This window comes from Myxine glutinosa, chromosome 5 (assembly GCF_964187855.1).
Source record: "Myxine glutinosa chromosome 5, kmMyxGlut1.1, whole genome shotgun sequence".
NCBI lineage: Eukaryota > Metazoa > Chordata > Myxini > Myxiniformes > Myxinidae > Myxine > Myxine glutinosa.
In genome coordinates, this window is record NC_136265.1 from 58,366,343 (window position 1) to 58,388,917 (window position 22,575).

General features: G+C 44.1%; 1 protein-coding gene across 1 annotated transcript in view; it reads right to left on the reverse strand.

The window, feature by feature from the left end:
• Positions 1–16,165: 16,165 nt before the first annotated feature.
• Positions 16,166–22,575, reverse strand: part of LOC137428592 (uncharacterized) — a 57,263-nt gene continuing 50,853 nt past the window's right edge. Inside the window, exons 3-4 of the mRNA XM_068118496.2 lie at positions 19,879–19,941; positions 16,166–18,746 (exon numbers count right to left, since the gene is read on the reverse strand). Of these exons, the coding sequence (XP_067974597.2) occupies positions 16,447–18,746; positions 19,879–19,941 (2,363 nt within the window). The 3' untranslated portion in view covers positions 16,166–16,446. The remainder of the gene's footprint in view (positions 18,747–19,878; positions 19,942–22,575) is intronic.

Below are 22,575 nucleotides of genomic sequence, written 5' to 3' on the forward strand. Positions count from 1 at the left end.
GTCCATCCATGCTAGATGTCCCGGATGGATTGACCATCCACGGATGTCCGACCAATCCATCCATTCAACGCCTTCATTGAATGGCTCGGATCGACCATCCATGGACTCAAAGACTCACACAGAGACCCAAAGACAGCCATCGCCCCGGATGGACTGTCCATCCATGCTAGATGTCCCGGATGGATTGACCATCCACGGATGTCCGACCAATCCATCCATTCAACGCCTTCATTGAATGGCTCGGATCGACCATCCATGGACTCAAAGACTCAAAAGACACAAAGACACAAAGACATCCATGGACGTCATCCTGGGGGTCCCCACGAGGGGCGAGGTGGGAGGCGTTATACCGGACGGCATCCGGGGGAGCAACAATAACCTCCAGGGATCCCCCCCCCCCCCCCCCCCACCGAGGTTGCAGCAGCGCGCTGCATACCGAAGCCAGACGACCTTCACAGTCTGGGTCAGTCTGAGCCACAGTCAGTCTGGGGCAGAGGGAAAATGGAATCAGACGAGGCGTCTCGCAGTCTCGAAATGCGCGTGGATACGAGCCAAGAGCTCTGTCCGATAAACAACAAGCCCAGAGTCAAGGGCGAGCAGGCAGTACGGTGCCCCCGTTACTTGCGCAGGTGACAAGGGAGTCGGGCGCGACGCTCAATGTCACCATTTCACGAGGTCACCGTGTACTCCCTAAACGGCGCGGGTGCGCGACCTTGAGGTAGCGCCGCGTTACGTAGTTTACGTTGTTTACGTAAAGGACATTTGGTACGTAGTTTACCAAGGTACATGGAAATATAAACGAATCCCCGATGAGATCGCGTGAAGCACGCAATTACGTTAATGACGCTGTAAAGCAAACGCGTGATTTAGTCGATGACGTCATCAATTGGTTCGGGAGCGTGCGGGCGGGTTTGACGGCGAGTTCCAGCTGAGCGGTATCCCCAGACGGAGTAAAGTAGCACTCCGAAATCTAAAGTCTCGCGTCCATTGGGCAGCAGCATTCGAGCGGGCTCGAGATCGGTATACGGAATACGAACCCGGCCGACGAGCGAAAAGTATTATCTAGGGCGCACCGCGTACGAGGGAAACCGAAAGTTGAGCTCGGCCCGTTGAACCAGTGCGGCTTCGCCGAGTCGAGAGGGTGAGCCCGCCGAGTCGAGGGGCGAGCACGCCGAGTCGAGAGGGCGAGCATGCTTGGCAGCGATAGACTGCATGACCTGAAGTAGCGTCTCGTTTGTTTTGCTGTCGGGTCAAAGGAGCGAATACATATCACGCCCTGAAGTAGCGTCTCGTTTGTTAGCTTTCGGGTCAGAGGATCGAATACATATCACGCCCTGAAGTAGCGTCTCGTTTGTTAGCTTTCGGGTCAAAGGATCGGAAGTAGCGTCTCGTTTGTTCAGCTTTCGGGCCGTGTTTTGTCCGGAGTTTTAGACATAGGTAGCCATATAGAATACACATGGTATACGATCATCTTATAGAATACACATGGTATACGATCATCTATCATAAGCATAAGCCCGAGTGTCGTGAAAGGCTATGAAGGTCCCGCTCGACGTCCTTAGAAACTCATCCGTGCTGCGACGAGTCCTCGCATGGTGCCAAGCGAGCCTCCATTGAGGCGATTCCGGGCAGCGGAGTTCGCCGGCCTTGTTGAGTAGCCACATGTAGGTGGGTTTTCGACGGCCGCGATCAGAATCGCCAGCCTCGCAGAGTGGTGCCCGCGAAGGGCGCAGGGCCCGAGCAGCCGGAGTGAGCCGGCCGTGTGAGGCACGGCGTGATTCCGACGAGCAGAGCGCGATTCGCGCGGAGGAGGTGGTTCCACCGAGAAGCGAGTGGTCAGGGTGAGCCGGCCATGTGAGGCACGGCGTGATTCCGACGAGCAGTGCGCGATTCGCGCGGAGGAGGTGGTTCCACCGAGAAGCGAGTGGTCAGGGTGAGCCGGCCGTGTGAGGCATGGCGTGATCCCGACGAGCAGTGCGCGATCCGCGCGGAGGAGGCGATTCCACCGAGAAGCGAGTGGTCAGGGTGAGCCGGCCGTGTGAGGCACGGCGTGATCCCAACGAGCAGTGCGCGATTCGCGCGGAGCAGGTGGTTCCACCGAGCAGCGAGTGGTCGGAGTGTGCCAGCCCCCGCGGAGGAGGCGATTCCACCGAGTAGCGAGTGGTCGGAGTGTGCCGGCCATGTGGAGGCATGGCCGACATGGGAGTCGTGATCACTCGCGTGGGAATCTCATTTCGGGCCGAGGCACGCAAATCTAGGATGATTCTCTCGGACGGAGCCGTTAGCGTTTCGAGCAACCGAGGCTTGACTCGTACCTGCGGCGCCAAGCGGGTCCGTCGTTCCGACGGGGTTGCGGCCCAGGACATTTCCCAGTGGCCTCCTTCAGCAGGCGCCTTGCCGGAGTCTGTCATGCCTGCTCCGGCGTTCGGGCCTCAGGAGAGCAGTTTGCGTTTTGTCGACGCGGTCCCGCAAAAGGCTTGCGAGGTCCCATCGCATCCGGTCCTTTTGAGGCAGACCGGCGGCGAGAGTAGTCGGAGCTCCGTAGCTGGAGCTAGCTCGACGGGTCCTCCGCCGGTCATCCTTCTCCGAGGTGGGCCTCGCAGGAGCGCAGAGAATGTCGGGAACGCTCGTCTGTGATCTGCGTTCATCCGGCCATCGCAAGACTCGTGTCCCGCCGTTTCCGAAGATCATAATTGAAATTAAGTGTTGTGAAAAATCAACCAGATCCACAACTCGTCCATAGATAGGTTTAATTTCAATTAGATCGTAACATCATCCTGTAAAATACACCATGCAACATATATGTCAGGATCAAGGCATCATATGAGAAAGATTGGATATATCAGTCAATGCAAGCAAGCGTGGAATTAAGTGGGTACGTACCATTCAATTCTACATGTCATTGTATAAAGTCGCAGGAGTGGCCTCGAGTCGCGGACGTCCCGAGGTCTTATAGACACCGCCCAGTGGTTTAAGTGAGCGTCACACCTGGGTTCAACTTACATTTTCACCACACTGACTGCATGTGTATATATGATTTTGCTGACTGCCTGTGTATGTTTGGTGATATTAATTATTGTGACACATTTTGATGTTATTAACTGCCTGTACAAAATGATAACATGTATTTGATTATGCAACTTATCGCGAATATAAAGACAGTATTTTGCAATTCAAAACCTTTGATTCGTGTCTTACCATTCCCCATAGCACTAATTTGATACTTTCATTGGATTCCTTGTCCCTGAAAATATAGGTTTCGTATATTTTAAAAAGTTTTTAGGGTAATTAGAGGCAGAAATAGAACAAAATATGTATTTTACAGTAGCCATTTTGAAAATCCAAAATGGCCGCCATACAGGTATCTCTCCACTTGTAAATATTGATTTTTAGTTTCCTTATGCTATAACCTTTCCAAAAATGTATAGGTTTGCTAATCTACCATGATTTTGTACGAAATATAATTTATTGACATAGTGAACCTGACTATCTCTGGAAATCACCTGCAATCACCGATTGAAAAGGTGGAGAGATCCTTCCTGGAAGTACGAGTGGAGCTTATAGGAATAAGCTAGGCAACAACGCATCCAATGCTACTCTGTACAAGGTGGAACGAACCTCAATAGATTTTATTTACAGTACACATCGTGGATAGCGTATACAGGTGTATTCCAAATTGCAAATCCTGGTAGTTTACCTGGTACATTGAGTGAATACTGAGTGTTATTCACACACAGGCAGAATGGGGAATGGGGCCTGTCAGGGTACAAAAGTTGAACCAGATATTCCGTGGAAAGGTACTTGTACATATTATATGTACGACCGTTATGGTGTAGAGGCCATTAGGGAGGTTGAGAATTGGTATTTGTGGACAAAGGGACATGCCAAGGAGTTTCCAAGAGATGGTACATTTGAGCGGTCGATTGGAGAGATTAGGACAAGAATTGAAAGCCAGGAAGAGACAGAACCAAACGTTAGACTGGCTCGCATTCTATTATTGGGATGTTGAATCCCGGAAATGGGAACAGCAAGAAAGGATAACGGACCTAGAACTTAAACTAAAAAGGATACAGGATACATTGGAGGAGATAAATGCACAACTGCCCTCGAATGTAGGAATAAAAGTGACAATTGTCCCATCCGATACCCATTTGTCTCCACAAAAAGAACAGTACAGAGAATTTTCTTATGATCCGAGGGAAAATCAGAGATCTCAAGACAAGGCCAGGTGTTTTAAGTGTGGAAATATGGGACACTGGAACCGACGTTGTCCATACTCTGAAAGAACAGACAATGACAAGGCCAGGTGTTTTAATTGTGGAAATATGGGACACTGGAACCGACGTTGTCCATACTCTGAAAGAACAGACAATGACAAGGCCAGGTGTTTTAATTGTGGAAATATGGGACACTGGAAACGATGTTGCCCATATTCAAATACGAAGACTAGTTCATAGGGAAAAACCAAGATCAAGGGTACCAGTGCTTACCGGTACCTCAGATAACGATTAGGCCTTCATTGCTGCAGATCCTAAATGACGACTGGCCTCAACAGATTAGATCACTAGACCAACATGAGTAACTGTCGATGCTTCTTGTGTCTGAAAAGTTTTCGGAGCAAGAATGATTCATTTTTTGCTTATTTGCAAAATAAGAATTAATTGATCAAATGCCGAAATTGGAGACTTTTTGGAACATCAGCACCAGAACACCAGATGGCATCAGCCCACGGGTCCTAAAATCCTGCTCTGCCGCTCTATCTCCCCCTCTCTCTGTTCTTTTCACCCTCTCTTTTGCCCAAGGTCATCTGCCAGCATCCTGGAAATCAGCAAACATTACCGCTTTACACAAAAAAGGTGCAAAAACAGATCCTTGCAACTACAGACCAATCAGCCTGCTCCCAATTATCAGCAAAGTCATGGAATCCATCATTGCTTCGGATATCAAATCCTTCCTCTTCTCCAATGGCTTGATCTCCGATCATCAATTTGGATTCAGACCAGGTCATTCTACTCTGGACATGCTGCTTCTGCTGTCTCAACAATGGATGGAGGTCCTCAATGCCAAACAGGAAATTAGAGCCGTCTCCCTTGACATATCACGTGCCTTCGATACGGTCTGGCACCCAGCTCTGCTCAACAAACTCTCCTCCTATGGTATCCATGGAAATCTCCATGCATGGCTTGCGGACTTCCTCTCTGGTCATAGTCAACGTGTGGCCCTGAATGGATTTCTCTCATCTCCCCTTCCTGTTCAGGCTGGAGTTCCCCAAGGCAGTGTTCTGGGCCCTCTGCTTTTTCTGGTCTTTATCAATGATCTCTCCGACTCTCTGGAAAATCCTCTCTATCTCTTTGCTGATGACTCCACTCTCTGCCGCTCCATTCCTCTTCCCTCAAATCGGCAGTCTGCAGCCTGCTCACTCTCTGAAGACCTGGACAAAATCACAGTCTGGTCAAACAAGTGGAACATGCCTTTCAATCCTGACAAATCTCACACTCTTACTATGTCTCTCCGAAAAGATCGACTGGACAACCCTCCCATCTACTTTCTCAACAATCCTCTCCAAGAAGTTCTGTCGCTCAAGCTTTTGGGTCTCACTATCTGCCATGATCTTTCTTGGGAAAACCACATTTCCAAGCTGGCCTCCAAAGCCAGTCGCCGACTGGGCATCCTCCGTCATGCGAAGTCCTTCCTCGGCACACCTGAGCTCCTCACCACATACAAGGCTTTCATCCGCAGCTCAATGGAATACTGTTCTCCCCTATGGGCCGGTGCTCCTGCCTCACACCTAGCTCGGTTTCACGCTGTTGAAACCAAAGCTTTCAGAATCATTGGAATCTCCCGTGATGAAGCTATCTCCAAGGGCCTTTCACTCACTCACCGCAGACAGGTAGGTGGTCTTTGTCTTCTACTGACTCCTCTCCGGCCTTGCTCCCCCAGCTCTCTCTGTGCTTTGTCCCCCAAATATTCCTGCAAGTCGCACAAGATCTGCCAGCACCCCTCTGATGGTTAAACTGCCGAAATCTCGGCTCTCTGCTCACCTTCACTCTTTCATTCCTCTTTTCTCCCGCCTCTGGAACAAACTCCCACACTCCCTTCAATCCTACTCCTCCCTCCAGGTCTTTAAAACAGCTGTTCACCACCATCTCTTATCTTTCCCCATCCAAAACCTTGATCTTTTCTACCCCCACGAATTCACCCAAGATCCACCTTGTTTGAAATTCCAACTTCTTTCCTGGAAGTCCTGGCAGTGTCCATATGTTTTATACCTCTCCCACCCCCCTTCCCATGCCCCCCCCCTCTCCCAAAGCCCTCTCCCTCCCACAGATCTCTCGATGACCCTGCTCTCAGATGTTGTGTTTGTGTTCCTCCCCCTCTCGCCCCATCTTGTCTACCGCTCCCCATGTTATATGTTTTATGTGTCGGTTTGTCTTTCTGTGTGATTAATTTTCGCTCTTTCATGAGCCACGATCTTGTATACAAAAAAAACAAAAAAAAAACATAGAATTAAAAGATCCAGGATTCGAGTTAAATCTGGAAGCCTCATATTTGCCAAATATAAATGGAGCATTAGGGAGCATTTTGGGCAAAACGATTTTTGAATTTACAAAGTTTGGAACAATTGCTTTGCAAATTTTTTTTTGGGAACCAGGTGACAAGAGTCACATGATCATCAGGTGGGAATGTCGGACTATTGTTTTGCATGATTGATAGGTCAGTGGTCGACTGACATGTAAATGGCTGTGTTGTCAAATTTGGATAAGTTATTGTGGGAACCGAAAGGGTAATTCCAATGACATTATAGGGGTTTTCTAAAAATAAAAATTTTTTGGGTCTGTTTGTGTATCTGCGCTTCTAAAATTAAGGGACAAATTTTATGAAATTGAAATAAAATTGACACCCATCTTGATCTGCAAATAATGGTTCCAACGCAAACAAATATACATAATGCGTGAGTTTGTGTATTTTTTGTGTGTCAATGTTTGTGTTTTTGTTTGTTTCTTTGTGTCAATTTCAAAAGATTGTTGAAACCGACAGTGTGCCTGTCTGGAAATAGATATAGACTGCCAGGTGTTCCAATTTTTCATTTCATTTCGTGCCCTGAAAATCGGGTGGGCATCAAATTGGCATGATAATATAGAAAAAATTAAGAAATAATGTTCATGACTTTTCACAAGTCAGATTCTGGTACGTTAGTCTGTAATATAATGTTGAAATGTATAATTTTATTTCCAAAATCTCTGTTTAGCCTCGAACGCATTTCGATGTATTGACCAATGAGGATCGCGCTTATTCGCGCTACGAATGATGTCTGGGCTTCCGGCTGCGAGTAAACAAAATGGCGGCCTCCAGTAGCAGCGACGGTGACGAGGGTGGGAGCGAGAAACGCTGTTATATGTGCATTTCTCCGGCCAAAAGATCAAGTTTAATACCTTTTAGTGATATAACATGGCCGCGATATTTGCAATTTGTTCTTACGTGGCAGAATTTAGAAGGTGATCAAGCTGAAATTGCGAGAAATTTCGTGAAGAACCACGCTGACGAATTCGGCGAACGTGGCAACAGTATGGTAACAATACCTGCTATAGCTATACCGCATGATGCAGCGTTTCATCAAGTGTGTTATTCACGATTTACCGATAAACAACGAGTGAGCAGGGTGCAAAGCAGCATGAAAAAGAGAGAAGAAAATGCAGCCAATACTGGTAGGTTGAATAACTTGAATAATAAATCATGACGATGCTTCAAAACTTAGTTTGATTTTTTTTGTGAGGTATATGTAAAATGATTTTGTGTGTAGTCGAACGATTTTGAATTGAAGGAACTGTCCAATATTTATGCAAGGAGGTAGGGCCGAGGTGAAACAAATAAATTTTTAAAAGGAAGTCTGAGGAAGGGGGGGGGGTGGGGGGGAGGTCTATCTAGTCGGGCTAACCATGACTTGAGGTCTAGACATTTTAACTCACATAATTTTAATTGTTTTCTTTTATGTGTATTTATTGCAGCTTCAACATGCAATGACATCAACGTCAACATTGACAAGGTGCATAAAGGCCCACAACCAGTCAAGAAACGTGCTCTACGCTCCAGCTTAGGCAAGCCCAAATGTTCAGCCAGATCCCAATATGTGTTGCCTAATATATGCATCCTTTGTCAGAAAGAGAGAACAATCAATACAGGCAAAAGGGGCCGAAGAAAAGAGCCTCTAACAAGGTGCTCAACAATTGAGGCACCAAGACTGCAGCAAGCCGCTAAAGACAACAACAATACAAACCTGCTGCTTCAAATTCAAGACAGCAATTGTGTTGCGATAGAGGTAAAATACCATGGTCGCTGCTACAAGGAGTATACCCGGTATCTAGGCAAGCTAGCAACAACACCTAATGCAGAGCAACAAGGAGACTCAAACTACTCAGAAGCATACACATTATTTTGTGCAACAGTCAAGGATCTTATAATAGACAACAAGGAAATCTACAGACTGAAACGACTTAATGACATGTTCATGAAACAAATCAAAGCAACACACGGAATAGAATCAAACTACAAAAGTGGCTTTCTCAAGACAAGACTGATGAAAACATTTCCACAACTATGCTTTCTAACCCCGTATATGCGCTGCCAAGGACACCTTGTGTATGTTAATGACATCTCCACTGAAGTGCTGGTTGAAGAAAAGAAAGTGTTGCAAGAAACCATGCATGGTTCAGGTGATGACACAACAGAGACAGAACAAACATCCGACTCTGAACCAACCCCACCAAAGCAACCTGGGTATACTGAGAATAACCTTAGAGAACACTACTTCACTGCGCTACAATTGAGAAATGCAATAGATGAGATCAAGCCAAATATGCCATGGCCCCCAACCTCTGAGCACCTGACAACAAATGCCGCAGAAGCAATTGTACCTGCCTGTCTCTATAACTTTATTGCATGGATGGTGGGAGTGTCAGACGAACCTGATTCTGATGAGTTTGTAAAGATAGAATCTACAATACATAGAATAATTCTCACAATTGCACAGGACATCATGTACCTCCAATCAAAGGGAAGGAAACAGATGCCCAAACATTTGTCACTTGCAATGACAGTACATCATCTCTCAGGTTCAGCCCAATTAATCAGCCTACTGAACGGGTTTGGTTACTGCGTCTCAAACTCTGTCGTCTTAAATCATGACACTGCACTGGCTAACCAAGAACTACATCGTGGAGAGGATGCTCTTCCATCAATCATTCAGGCGGGCAAGCATGTCACACTCGTATGGGACAATAATGACTTCGGGGAGGAGACATTGTCTGGGCGCGGAACAACGCACAATACCAATGGGATTATAATACAGCGACCAAGTCAATCCCATGAAGTAGTACAACCAGCACCAGTCACTACAGTTAAGAGGACGCGGGAGAGATCGATGCAGCCACCTGCAGTGAACCTTGCCACATATTATGGAGGGAAAAACGAAGGACCCGCTCCATTCGCAACCAGCGTTCCATTGGATCGAGCAACGTACTTCCCATTACTCCAGCACCCTAAGACGATAGACCTAGCATACCACATCACCAAGTACAACATTGACGGGACTCTGCCATCTTGGACAGGATTCAACCAACTACTGTCTTGTGTTGAAGTTCCACCAAAGAGCGTGATAGGGTATCTCCCTGTCATTGATGCCACTCCAACTGAAATGAATACGGTACTAACAATACTGCAGAGAAGTGTTCAGATCGCCGACAAGTTACAGTTGGAAGCAGTCGTCATTGTCGTTGACCAAGCCATCTATTGCAAGGCACAGCTCATTAGATGGAAGAATGCACAGTTCATGAAGAGACTGGTAATTCGACTTGGGGCATTCCACACTGCAATGTCCTTTCTTGGCTGTATTGGAAAGAGATTTCGAGATGGTGGTCTCCAAGACATCCTGGTTGAGTCAGAGATTGTTGCAGTGGGGTCTGTGAATGGAGTGTTCAGCGGCAAGCATTACAACAGGGCAGTTTGAGCCCATAAGCTGATGTCAGACGCGATGCAGCAGATGCTCCTGGATGCATATTTTGAATCTATTCCAGAACATGAAGCGGGTAGAGTGAAGGAACTTTTGTCAAACTTAGCTGAAGCTTTCCCACATCCAAACTACCATGTCATTCTCAACAGTGACAAGTTCAAAGACTTCAAAACCTCCTTTGACAAATTCTTAGAAGCAAGTGACACCAAACCAACATTTCGCTTCTGGAGTTCATACATTGAGACGGTGGAGCTTCTCTAGCCCATCTCGAGTTTATCATGACGTCAATGCGCACTGGTTCGCTTGTACGCCGCGTAATTGTCTTTGATGGGTTAAAATATCACCCCTTACACACTTATTGGACCTATTAACAGTTTCAAAATAGCATTGGTAAACCACCATGGATCGTAGTAGCAACACCAATCACAAATATTGCACAAAAATTTAAAATTATGCAGGTTTTAAGGTCCAAAAACATGACTTTCTGATAAATGCATCAACAGCATGTTATTTTACCAAGTCGTTAAAACAACATTTTTACTACTTTTGGGGGTCTGAATTAATAAATATTGCCGCCAAGACCAATGTGAACATGACATCATATAGTTTGTGTTGTTTTTTTACTGTGTAAATGGGTATTTCAAATGTAACATACAATTGGTGTATACTGGTGTTTTGGGGCAGCGGTTCTCGGTAACGTACCACGATATCGCTTGTGAAAAAAAACAAGATGTTTTGGAGGTCATAAGGCTTCATCCCACACCCTTATTGCCAAATTTGGAGGTTCAGGTCATGAAATCAAAAAAAATAATAGATATCCACCCTATGGCCCTGTGTCTAATAGTTTCATGTGGATGGGATCGAATATCCAGAGAATCTGTAAAATAAAATAAAACCATAATTTGATTCTGAAAATTATCTCTTTTGTCAAGGCAGATGGAATATAAAGATTTGATGTGCTGAGTTATAAGCAGCCATTAATTAATAGTAAAGAAATTGTGAGTAATCTTGGGATTCCATTTTTGATAGAATTTATATGAGAATAAAAGCTATTTATGGATATGAGCTTCATAAAAAAGTGTGGGAGTACAAAATTAGCCAAATTTGTAAGAGATCTTACATGGATGTATCAGAATACTCTGCTCACAGATTTTTGATATATACATAAACTTGAATTTTATCAGCATATAAATTGTGCTGTATGTATGGATGTGTATTAGGCATAGATGATATGGAAAATAGTAAAGAAAATCTTGCTGAATTGAACTATTGGGGGTTTTTAAAACGGAATGCATTGTGAATCCTAAACCAAGGGGCAGACATGAACGCGCTGTTACGTCGTTTAAACTCCGACCGCTACGTTACGTGTACCTGCAACATATTTTGATAATCTGGAACACCTATATTGGCATACTGGTGTCAGTAGTACTCACTAGTTGCATAGAAATAGATGAGAAACAGTTATGGGGGTGTAAAAACTTACTTGGATATTTTCTATCACATAAAAAAGTAGGGGTTTGAACAAGTGGTGGTTGTACACATGGGATTCATCAAATTAAGCTTTGGAGTTTTAAACAAAGTCACTGGTTAACAGAAGGAGAATGGATAGTAAATAATTTTTAGAGGCTAGGTAAATTAAGTGGGATATTACGAAGACTCATAAGAGCTATTATTCTCCCTTGCAGCAGTTGAAAGACAGATCCAAAACAAAGAATCTATAAATGAATGTGATAGGGATAATATCCTCAATTTGTATTAATTATTTAATTGTGGGTAAAGGAATGAATTTATCGTAGTGGATTGTTAACAGCAGCCTGATATGTCCTGAGAGTGTGCATCCATATAATTAGAAATCCCAGATTTAAAAAAAAATTGGTAGAGGTCTTATGTGGAAGAATACTTGCTTGGTAGATAAAAACGGTACTGCATTTTGGCAGCCACTTTTGTGGCCATTTAGGCCAAACAAATTGGGAGAAAATTGTAAGTAAATACGTAATTTGCAGATGGGTATTTGTAAAGTCGAAAGGGAATTTATTGAGATGGGAAACATTTTTCAAAGGTTTATTAAAGTGTTACAATATGACATTTGGCAAGGAAAACTATTGGATAAAAAGAATTAGATCTGTTTATAAAATGAATTTGTTGACCCTTTGAAGTTAATTCTTCGAATCGTTGTTTCACTCGCATTTTGAGTTCAAATTGGAAATAGTTTGGTGGAGCCTTGGTTAAATCCTTTGGTTACAGTGTTTTGAACAAATTGATAAACCATTGGAGGTTGATGAGAATATAAACAAATATGGACGCAAAACAGAAAGACTTTTTATGATGACATGAATGTGGAGCTAAAAAGATTGAATTAAGTAATGTTGTAAATGAGTACAGTAGAGTTAAGATAATGGCATAACGAAAATGTTATAAATTGTGTCAGTTTTACAAGATCAGTGAACTCATATCACCACAAGTTACACACTGTTTAAAAAAAAAAAGTGAGAGGAACTATGATAATAATACATTATGCATAGTTTGTTTGTTTGCAAAATTTGTTGGGAATTAGAAATTCCTGTTTATGATTTTAATCAAATACACTCATTATTAATGCATTTATTTTCTTTGAGTAGTGTTAAAATAACTGTATGAGTTTAATTTTTCAAACTATATTGATCTGAAAGCAATTTCAAATGCTATTCTTAGTTTAAAATATATATATATCTGATTTGAATATTATTCGTGTGAAGCATATAAATGAATATAACTTTTTTGAATGTTTTAAGGAAAACAACAAATTGTTGAATGTGAAACTGTTATAAGAAATACATGATTAGTTAAAATATGGTGATTCCAAGTTAAGATGTGCCCTATCTGATTCAGTGTGTGTGGAAAGCAGATTTAGATGTGGCTGAGTAAAGGATAAGACCAGATCACATCTGAAATGGAGTGATAATGGAATTGGGAAGAAGTTCGAGAAAGAAAATTTGTGGCTAAAAAATGAAGTCTTGGCATACGCCCTCCTTCTTAAAGAATGATGAAGACATTCTCTGTTGTAAAATTGGAGACAGATGCTTCCCTTCACCAAGGAAAATTTATGTGACCATTTGCCTGGATCACACTGCCACATATGGAAGAAAGGCGATCACTTACTTTTGTTTGAATGTCTCGAACATTCATCACATCAGCAATTGCGGGCCGACGACATCTTGCCTGCGACTTCGACTGGATGCGGTGACGTGTGTCATTGCTCCGCCAACATCCGGGAACCAGCGTGGAGCTGTAAGTGGACGGCTGTGCCTTTTCCTCCACAACAGCTGTGCACGATTTTCCTGGTTGCTCCTGTTATGGACCATGGACAACTTGAACACCATGGTCCTAACATCGTTGTGGATCCATCTGGCATCTATGTTCCACATCTTGCTGGTCAACCAACATCACATCAATACTTGCTGCACACTCATGATGAGTGAGGAGGCAAGTCGACTACAACTGGATGAAGGCCTTGTTCAAATCTACTATGGCTCACAGCAAGAGGGGCAAGGATGCTACATCCAGAGCAGGGTCAGTCTATGACTCCGCTCAGCTATCACAACAGCGGAACCCTACACGAAATAGTGTAGGTGCTATGAAGACATCAGAAGAAAATGTTTCATACTTGAATTTCAAATACAAGTGATCAGCCTCTTCTTTTCAAACACAAATTCAACATTTGTTTTGAAGCAAAACGTATTGCCAAATGTTGCAGATGCCTTATTATTTTTAAAATGATGAATTGAAATTGTTGTGTCTTGGTAAAGGTGAAGTGTTGTTTGCAGAGATATTTGTGATGCAAATGAAATGCACTGAATTATCAACATGGAAAGAGTCAACGAACAAAGAAATGTTTTGTGATCACATTCTTCCAGGATGACGGTGTATGCCTTCGGGAATTGGGTTACCAAATTTGTGGTTTTAGTATTTGTGTTGATGTTTAGATTAATGGTTAATATAAACATAAATAAAAAAATGAGGGATTATGGAAGAATTGTAAAGGATATGAAAAGGCAAGTTCTGGCCCATTGTTAAATTAGTATTTACAAACCAGAATGTGCTTTCAAGGCTCGGCAGCATGAGCAAGGCCTTGGGAGTGGAACCGAAGCGATAAGGGGACATCTGTGAATAACCTTTTTGCCCTTAAGTGGAGAAGCCCAAAGGCAGAGTGTTGACTCAGCCCAGGGCTAATGCATTTGTCAATGGGTTTCTTCTCCTTTGCCTGCGATAGCATCGTTTGTAACGCCTTTAAGTGGCTCCAGAATAGAGACCAGATGGGCATTGGCGGCAAGAAGATGGAGTCCACCAAGTTCTGTGTTGATCTCTACATTCCAATCCCACGACATCAAAGTAACAGAGGTCTACTTATGGAGAATGCTCCAAGAGAAGAGGGAGCAGGACGGCATAGAGATCTGGATAGAAGCACTGGAAAGGATTCTGGATAGAAGGACAAGGAACTGTGGAGTTGGAGATCGGCAAAGAGCAGCAGGGGTTGAGAAAGGGAAGAGGGACAATGCGTGGGATGTTTGCGCTGACATAGTTGAGGAAGAAGAAGTTGGAGGTGCAAGGTTAATTGGCATTGGGATTTGTAGCCCTGCAAATGGCCTATGACACTGTCCTGAGAAACATGGTGATGGCGACACTGAGAAGGATGGGATTGCCGGAAGCAGAGGTTAGGTTGGTGGAATGAATGTGCAATGGAGATGCAGGAAGATAAGACAGGAGATGCAGGAAGTACTGGGGGAGTGGAAAGAGGCATTTGGGAAGCATGGGCTGAAGGAATGTAAAGACTCAGGTGATGTGGGTCAGGCAGCAGAAGAAATAAATGAGTATCAGGTGAGAGGTGAAGGAGATCAGACAGGGAAATTGGTTTGAGTATCTGGGGGCAACAGAGACCGGTGATGGCAAGTTGGAGGCAGTTTCGGTGAGTTGGAGGGAAAGTTGGAGCCAGGATTTCTGGTGGGTGCGAATGCGTGGAGGAGGGTGAAGGGATTAATGGCAGCCATAAAGATATCATGAAAATTGATTGCAGAAGTGAAGAGGGTGGATAGAAGGTGGATGGATGAACTGAGGAAGGAGACTGGTGTGCAGTTGAGCTTGACGGAGAGATTGATGAAAAGCCTGCTGAAGTGCGCTGGACACTTGATGTGTACGGAGGAAGAGAGAATGGCAAAGAGAACGGGTATGTTAAGGGAGTAAAGTAGGAGGAATGAAGAGATTGGCTGGTTGAGATGGGAGGATTGTGTGAGCAGGGATATCAATGAGGTGGGGTGGTTGGAGAGTGGAGAGAAATTGTTGAGAAAGGAGGAAGTGGTGGAGTATTGTGGTCGAGGCAGCTTGGTTGGACCTCATCCCTTATAATGGGAAGAGAAGGGGGAGGAAAAGAAGACAAAGAGGATTATAATTGGTTTTGGGTCGTTTAATGTCACAAATCTTTCGGATCGTCATTTACAAATACATATCTTTCACATATTTTTCGTTCATATCCCATATATTTCAGTGTTCATTTTAAGCTGTGAATCCATTTAAATATCAGCCGATGTCCTTCCTTCCATCCGTCCGTTAAAAATAAAGTAGACAAAACTTTCTAACCCACTGTTTAATTCTATATGGTCTGAAGGGCTGTTGAAACCAAAGCTTTCAGAATCATTGGAATCTCCTGCGATGAAGCTAACTCCGAGGGCCTTTCACTCACTCACCACAGGCAGATTAGGTTGGTGGTCTTTCTGTCTTCTACCGACTCCTCTCCGGCTTTGCTCCCCCAACTCTCTCTGTGCTCTGTCCCCCAAATATTCCCACAGGTCGCACAAGATCTGCCAGCAACCCTCTTATGGTTAAACTGCCAAAATCAACCCTCCAGGTCTTCAAAGCAGCTCTTCACCACCATCTCTTATCTTCCACCATCCAAAACCTTGATCTTTTCTCCCTCTGCAAATTCACCCCAGATCAACTTTTTTGAAATACCAACTTCTTTCCTGGAAGTCCTTGCAGTTTCCAAGTGTTTATTCTTCTCCCCCTCCCCCCTTTCACACGCCTCCACCCCCCCAAGTCCTCACCCTCCCACAGATCTCCCAATGTCCCTGCTCTCAAATGTTGTTTGTGTGCTTACCCCTCTCTCCCCATCTTGTCTACCGCTCCCCTTATTATATGTTTTATGTGTCTCTTTGATTATTTTGTGTGATTAATGTTTGCTCTTTCACGAGCCTCGATCCCGTATACAAAACAAAAACAAAAAAAGTGAAGAAAAAAAAACACTTACTCGTGTTTTTCTCCGTTTGTTGCATTTATATTCCAGGGAGTCATGGTCTTTCACCTCATCTCCTCTATTTTGATCATATTCCAGTTGTTGCGGCTCATTTTAAATATTTTGTCACCTTCCTCTTCTTCCTCTGCTGTTTGTCCTAATCTACCTCTCCTCGTTATCATTTACTGTTCTTACTCTTGGTCACCCTGTGTGAATTTTTCTGATGTTGATGCAAGTATGATGGAGTTGCAAAAGCCTTGCTGCATAAAGAACACTGACAGGGCTTTTCACCTGTGTGAATCGTTTGATGTAGACGCAAGTATGATGATGTAGTAAAAGCATTGCTGCATAAAAAACACCGATAGGGCTTTTCTCCTGTGTGAATCGTTTGATGTCGACGCAAACGTGATGGAGTTATGAAAGCCTTGCTGCATAAAGAACACTGATAGGGCTTTTCTGCTGTGTGAATCGTTTGATGTAGACGCAGGTATGATGAAGTAGTAAAAGCCTTGCTGCATAAAGAACACTGATAGGCCTTTTCTTCTGTGTGAATCGTTTGATGTCGACGCAAACATGATGGAGTTGCAAAAGCCTTGATGCATAAAGAACACTGATAGGGCTTTTCTCCTGTGTGAATCGTTTGATGGCGACGCAAGTGTGATGAAGTAGTAAAAGCCTTGATGCATAAAGAACACTGATAGGGCTTTTCTCCTGTGTGAATCGTTTGATGTAGACGCAAGTGTGATGAAGTAGCAAAAGCCTTGATGCATAAAGAACACTGATGGGGCTTTTCTCCTGTGTGAATCATCTGATGTTGATGCAAACGTGATGGAGCAGTAAATCCCTTGCTGCATAAAGAACACTGATGGGGCTTTTCTCCTGTGTGAATCGTTTGATGTCGACGCAAACATGATGGAGTTGCAAAAGCCTTGCTGCATGAAGAACACTGATAGGGCTTCCCTCCTGTGTGAATCGTTTGATGTAGACGCAAGTATGTTGAAGAAGTAAAAGCCTTGATGCATAAAGAACACTGATAGGGCTTCTCTCCTGTGTGAATCGTTTGATGTCGCCGCAAGTATGATGAAGTAGTAAAAGCCTTGCTACATAAAGAACACCGATAGGGCTTTTCTCCTGTGTGAATCGTTTGATGGAGACGCAAGTATGATGAAGTAGCAAAAGCCTTGATGCACAAAGAACACTGATGCGGCTTTTCTCCTGTGTGAATCTTTTGATGTCGACGCAAGCCTGATGGAATAGTAAATGCCTTGATGCATAAAGAACACTGATGGGGCTTCTCTCCTGTGTGACGTTTTTGATGTTTACTCAAGCTTGATGAATAAACAAAAGCCTTGCTGCACAGTGAACACTGATAGGGCTTTTCTCCTGTGTGATGTTTTTGATGTTGACCCAAGCCTGATGAATAAACAAAGGCCTTGCTGCATACCAAACACTGATAGGGCTTTTCCCCTGTATGTATCTTTTGATGTTTATGCAAATATGACGAATCAGCAAATGCCTTGCTGCAAAACTTACACTTGTGCGGCTTCTCTCCTGTGTGACGTTTTTGATGTTTACGCAAGCTTGATGAATAAACAAAAGCCTTGCTGCACAGTGAACACTCATAGGGCTTTTCTCCTGTGTGATGTTTTTGATGTTGACGCAAGCTTGAAGAATAAACAAAAGCCTTACTGCAGAGTGAACACTTATAGGGCTTTTCTCCTGTGTGACGTTTTTGATGTTTATGCAAGCTTGATGAATAAACAAAAGCCTTGCTGCACAGTGAACACTTATAGGGCTTTTCTCCTGTGTGATGTTTTTGATGTTGACGCAAGCTTGAAGAATAAACAAAAGCCTTGCTGCACAGTGAACACTCATAGGGCTTTTCTCCTGTGTGACGTTTTTGATGTTTATGCAAGCTTGAAGAATAAACAAAAGCCTTGCTGCACATTGAACACTTGTAGGGCTTTTCTCGTGTGTGATGATTTTGATGTTGACGTAAGCTTGAAGAATAAACAAAAGCCTTGCTGCACATTGAACACTTATAGGGCTTTTCTCCTGTGTGAATCTTTTGATGTTGACGGAGATATGATGAACTAGCAAATGCCTTGCTGCAAAACGAACACTTGTCCGGCTTCTCTCCTGTGTGACGTTTTTGATGTTGACGCAAATGTGATGAATCAGAAAATGCCTTGCTGCAAAACGAACACTTGTACGGCTTCTTGCCCGTGTGGATTGCTTGATGTCGTTTTAAAGATGACAATGTTATAAATGATTTGTCACACAAGGAACACTTGTGTTGTCTCTCACTTCCTCGGATATTCTTGAGGGGCTCTGTACAACGCTTACATCTGCGTGTGAAAGACACGCTGCCAGGTTCGTCAGTTTCTTGACAAACACTCCGAGTCGTGGGCCGATTGAAAACTTCCGTGTCAAACCACTGGGAACAGTTTGAACAAGAAACCAGTTTCGTTTGTTTCCCTGCAAAGACAAGTCACAAAAATCATTAATTCGCACCAACTTTACAAAATTGACATATATTTCACTCAAATTAGATTGAAGATTGGCCCCGAATATGCTCAATTAGATTGAACAGGAAAGATTCAAAAATAGAGGAATTGCGCATCTCCCCAAATGAGTCAGACATTTACTGATCACACACAAACAAAATAATTCATTCGTTCATTCATTCATTCATTCATTCACACAAACGATCTTATCAGAGGTTGCTCCATCATTCTGGACAGTGTATAGCAATCAGAGGCTTGCTCCCACCATGTGTTAATGGTTGTGGCATCAGTTTCTCCTTGCTTCCTATGATGCATAACATACTTTGATGAACATTCTGTTGAATCCATCCATTGTTCTACGCGTCCACCAACACAGAATGACTTTCATAACTTTTCCACCTACAATATCTAGAAAAGCGACGAAGGACAAAGGGGTACCAGCCCTCTCGGAGAAACAATACTCTGCAGTTCTCTGAAAAGTGTTCATTGGCAATATGAAGAAGAATCAAGGCATGGCGAGGCCTGTTGGCGAATGCCCAGTGTACATGCTCCTGTTTGCCATCTCTCGTGGGCATGTCATTCGGGATGGTGAGACTCTTTAAAATGTTAATTTACGAAATAAATACGCGAGTTGTCTGGTTTATCCATTCAGAGAGGTGCTGTGAGTATATAGGCAATACTTTTCCAGGTGTCAACACCTTGCTTTTTGCTATATTCTAACTTTGCTTGAGGTGGGAATTGTCGGGATTTACGAATGCGCAGCATTGATGAAGCTCTAGCATCTAGCCTCTCTCCTTATTTTGTTTTGTTCAAGAGGAACATGCAATGTGAATGATGATGTATTTGACCCGAATAGTTTTACAGATTAATTCCTCCTCTGAAACACACGTTTACCCTGAACATCTCAAACAAATATAGTGATGCTTCAATATGCAGAGAGGAATCCGTTTTCAATGAGCTGGGTCATTTTAACATGGCCTAAAGTCACCATGTGGCCTCAAAAGACAAGTGCAACAGCATCTCTCACAACCTCCTGTGCAATGTAGACACACACACATGACTGTCTGTAACTGGGACAAGCAGAATGTTGTTGTGGTTCAGACCTTTCTCTTGAGATAGTGAGTCATCCTCAAACTCAGATTCCACCTTCACTTTCACAATCAATTCTGAAAAGAAAAACATCACATTAAAACTGAACTTTAGATTTTTCAAGTTTCTAAGGCTTATGGAGCATCTGTTACAAACTTGCAAACATACACATCAGACTTTTTTAATCCGATCAAACCCGGAGAAACAGGTCCGCTCCCTGGGAGAGGGCGAGGTTGGGGTTCTCAAATATTATATTCTTCCATTTCCTAATGATGGAGCTCATTGTGCTCTTGGGAACTTTAAACACGAGAAATTGTTTTAAACATCCAGGTAATAGGTTCCAAATTTCATCAACGGCTTGTTTCCGCATTCTTGAGTCTTATTTTGAAAACCGTCGAAATCACGTTGGTGTCTGTTCATCTGGCTGTCCGTCCACCCAAAATATGTTGGCACTCATATCTCAAGGGCTCCACATTAAAGCTAACTCGAACTTGGAATATACATTGGCCAATAGGTCTCGTTAATGGTGTTCGAAACAAATTCCACCTGAGTGTCATAGTTTTTGCTTCATGAAATATTTTTAAATACTAGCGTGACTCGGCGCGCTCCTCACCACGTGTCGTTTCAGAGGGATGGGCATCTTTGACCATTTCGGTGTCTTTTGGGTCTTCATGGTGTTTTGGGTCTTTGGCGTCTTTTGGCGCTTTGGGGTGTTTTGAGTCTTCGGGGTCTTCAGGGTCTTCAAGGGTCTTTATGGTGTTTTGGGTCTTCGGGATGTTTTGGGTCTTCGGGTGTTTTGGGTCTTCAGTGTGCTTTGCGTCCTCGGGGTATTTTGGGTCTTCGGGGTCTTTTGTGTATTTGGGGCCTTTTGGGTCTTCAGGGTCTTTTTGAGCGCCAGGGCCTTCAAGGGTATTTTTGGTCTTTGGGGTGTTTTGGGTCTTCGGGGTCTTTGAGGGCATTATGGGTCGTTAAGGGTATTTTGGGTATTCAGGGGTCTTGGTGGTATTCAGGGTCTTGGGGGAATTAAAGGGTCGTCAAAGGTCTGAGGGGTCTCAGTAGTCTAAACGTCATTAAAAGGGTTAAGAGGGTGTTAATAATTTATTTTGAAGAAGCGGACCTTTTGGTCCATACATAACCATATACGTTTGCTCTGTTATAATAAGACTAGAGGGGTCACCCATGGGAATCCCACGGGCATGGATGTGTGTGATATTTGGACATCTTGAGTTTGATGCTGCACATTCAGTTTTACAAAACGGTTACTGGCAATTTATCAGATCCACAAATGATGTAATCTACACAATGTATTTACTTCTGATAACATGTGAATGCATGTGCGTGCAAATGGGAAATACAGTTTGAAATGTGTGATTACATCTCACGTAAAATGCGACTTCAAGAGCTCAAATCCTCTCCCTCCCCGCCCCCATCATGCACACTGCACCAGGGAGTGGATCACCCACAGGGGAGTGGATCACCCACAGGGGAGTGGATCACCCACAGGGGAGTGGATCACCCACAGGGGAGTGGGTCACACACACACACACACACACACACACACACACACACACACACACACACACACACACACACACACACACACACATAGGGGAGTGAGTCACACACACACAAACACACACACGGGAGTGGGTCACACATACATCCACACACATATACACATCCACACATATACACACATATATACAAACACACACACACACACACACACACACACACACACACACACACACACACACACACACACAAACACACACACACACACTATCTCGGCAATTTGCTGTCTGTGGCGATACGCGAACGAAGCTTCGCCCTCTCTCAACATTGTTGACCACGAATACGTTTTTTTTTTTTGTTTTTTTTTGTATACTGAATGGAGGCTCGTGAAAGAGCTAACATTTACTTCACAAACAAATCAACCAGACAAACAAAATATATAAAAAGAGGGAGCGGAAAAACAAGATGGGGAGAGAAGGGGAAGCACACAAACACAACATTTGAGAGCAGGGAGATGTGTGGAAGGGAGAGGGCTTGGGGGCGGAGGTGTGGGAAGGGGGGGAGGGAGGAGGGAGAAGTATAAAACACAAGGACACCAAGGACTTCCAGGACAGAAGTTGGTATTTCAAAAAAGTGGAATTGGGGTGAAATTAGTGGGGGAAGAAAAGATCAAGGTTTTGGATGGGGGAAGATAAGAGATGGTGGTAAACAGCTGTTTTAAAGACCTGGAGGGTGGAGTGGGATTGAAGAGAGTGAGGGAGTTTGTTCCAGAGGTGGGAGAAAAGAGGAATGAAGGAGTGAAGGTGAGCAGAAAGTCTTGATTTTGGCAGTTTGACCATAAGAGGGTTGCAGGCAGATCTTGTGCGACCTGTAGGAATATTTGCGGGACAGAGCCCAGAGAGAGCTGGGGGGGGGGCAAGGCCAGAGAGGAGTCGGTAGAAGACGGAAAGACCACCAACCTGCCTGCGGTGAGTGAGTGAGAGGCCCTTGGAGTTAGCTTCATCGCGGGAGATTCCAATGATTCTGAATGCTTTGGTTTCAACAGCGTGAAGACGAGCTAGGTGTGAGGCAGGAGCACCAGCCCAGAGGGGAGAGCAGTATTCAATTGAGCTGCGGATGAAAGCCTTGTATGTGGTGAGGAGCGCAGGTGTGCTAAGGAAGGACTTCGCACGACGGAGGATGCCCAGTCGGCGACT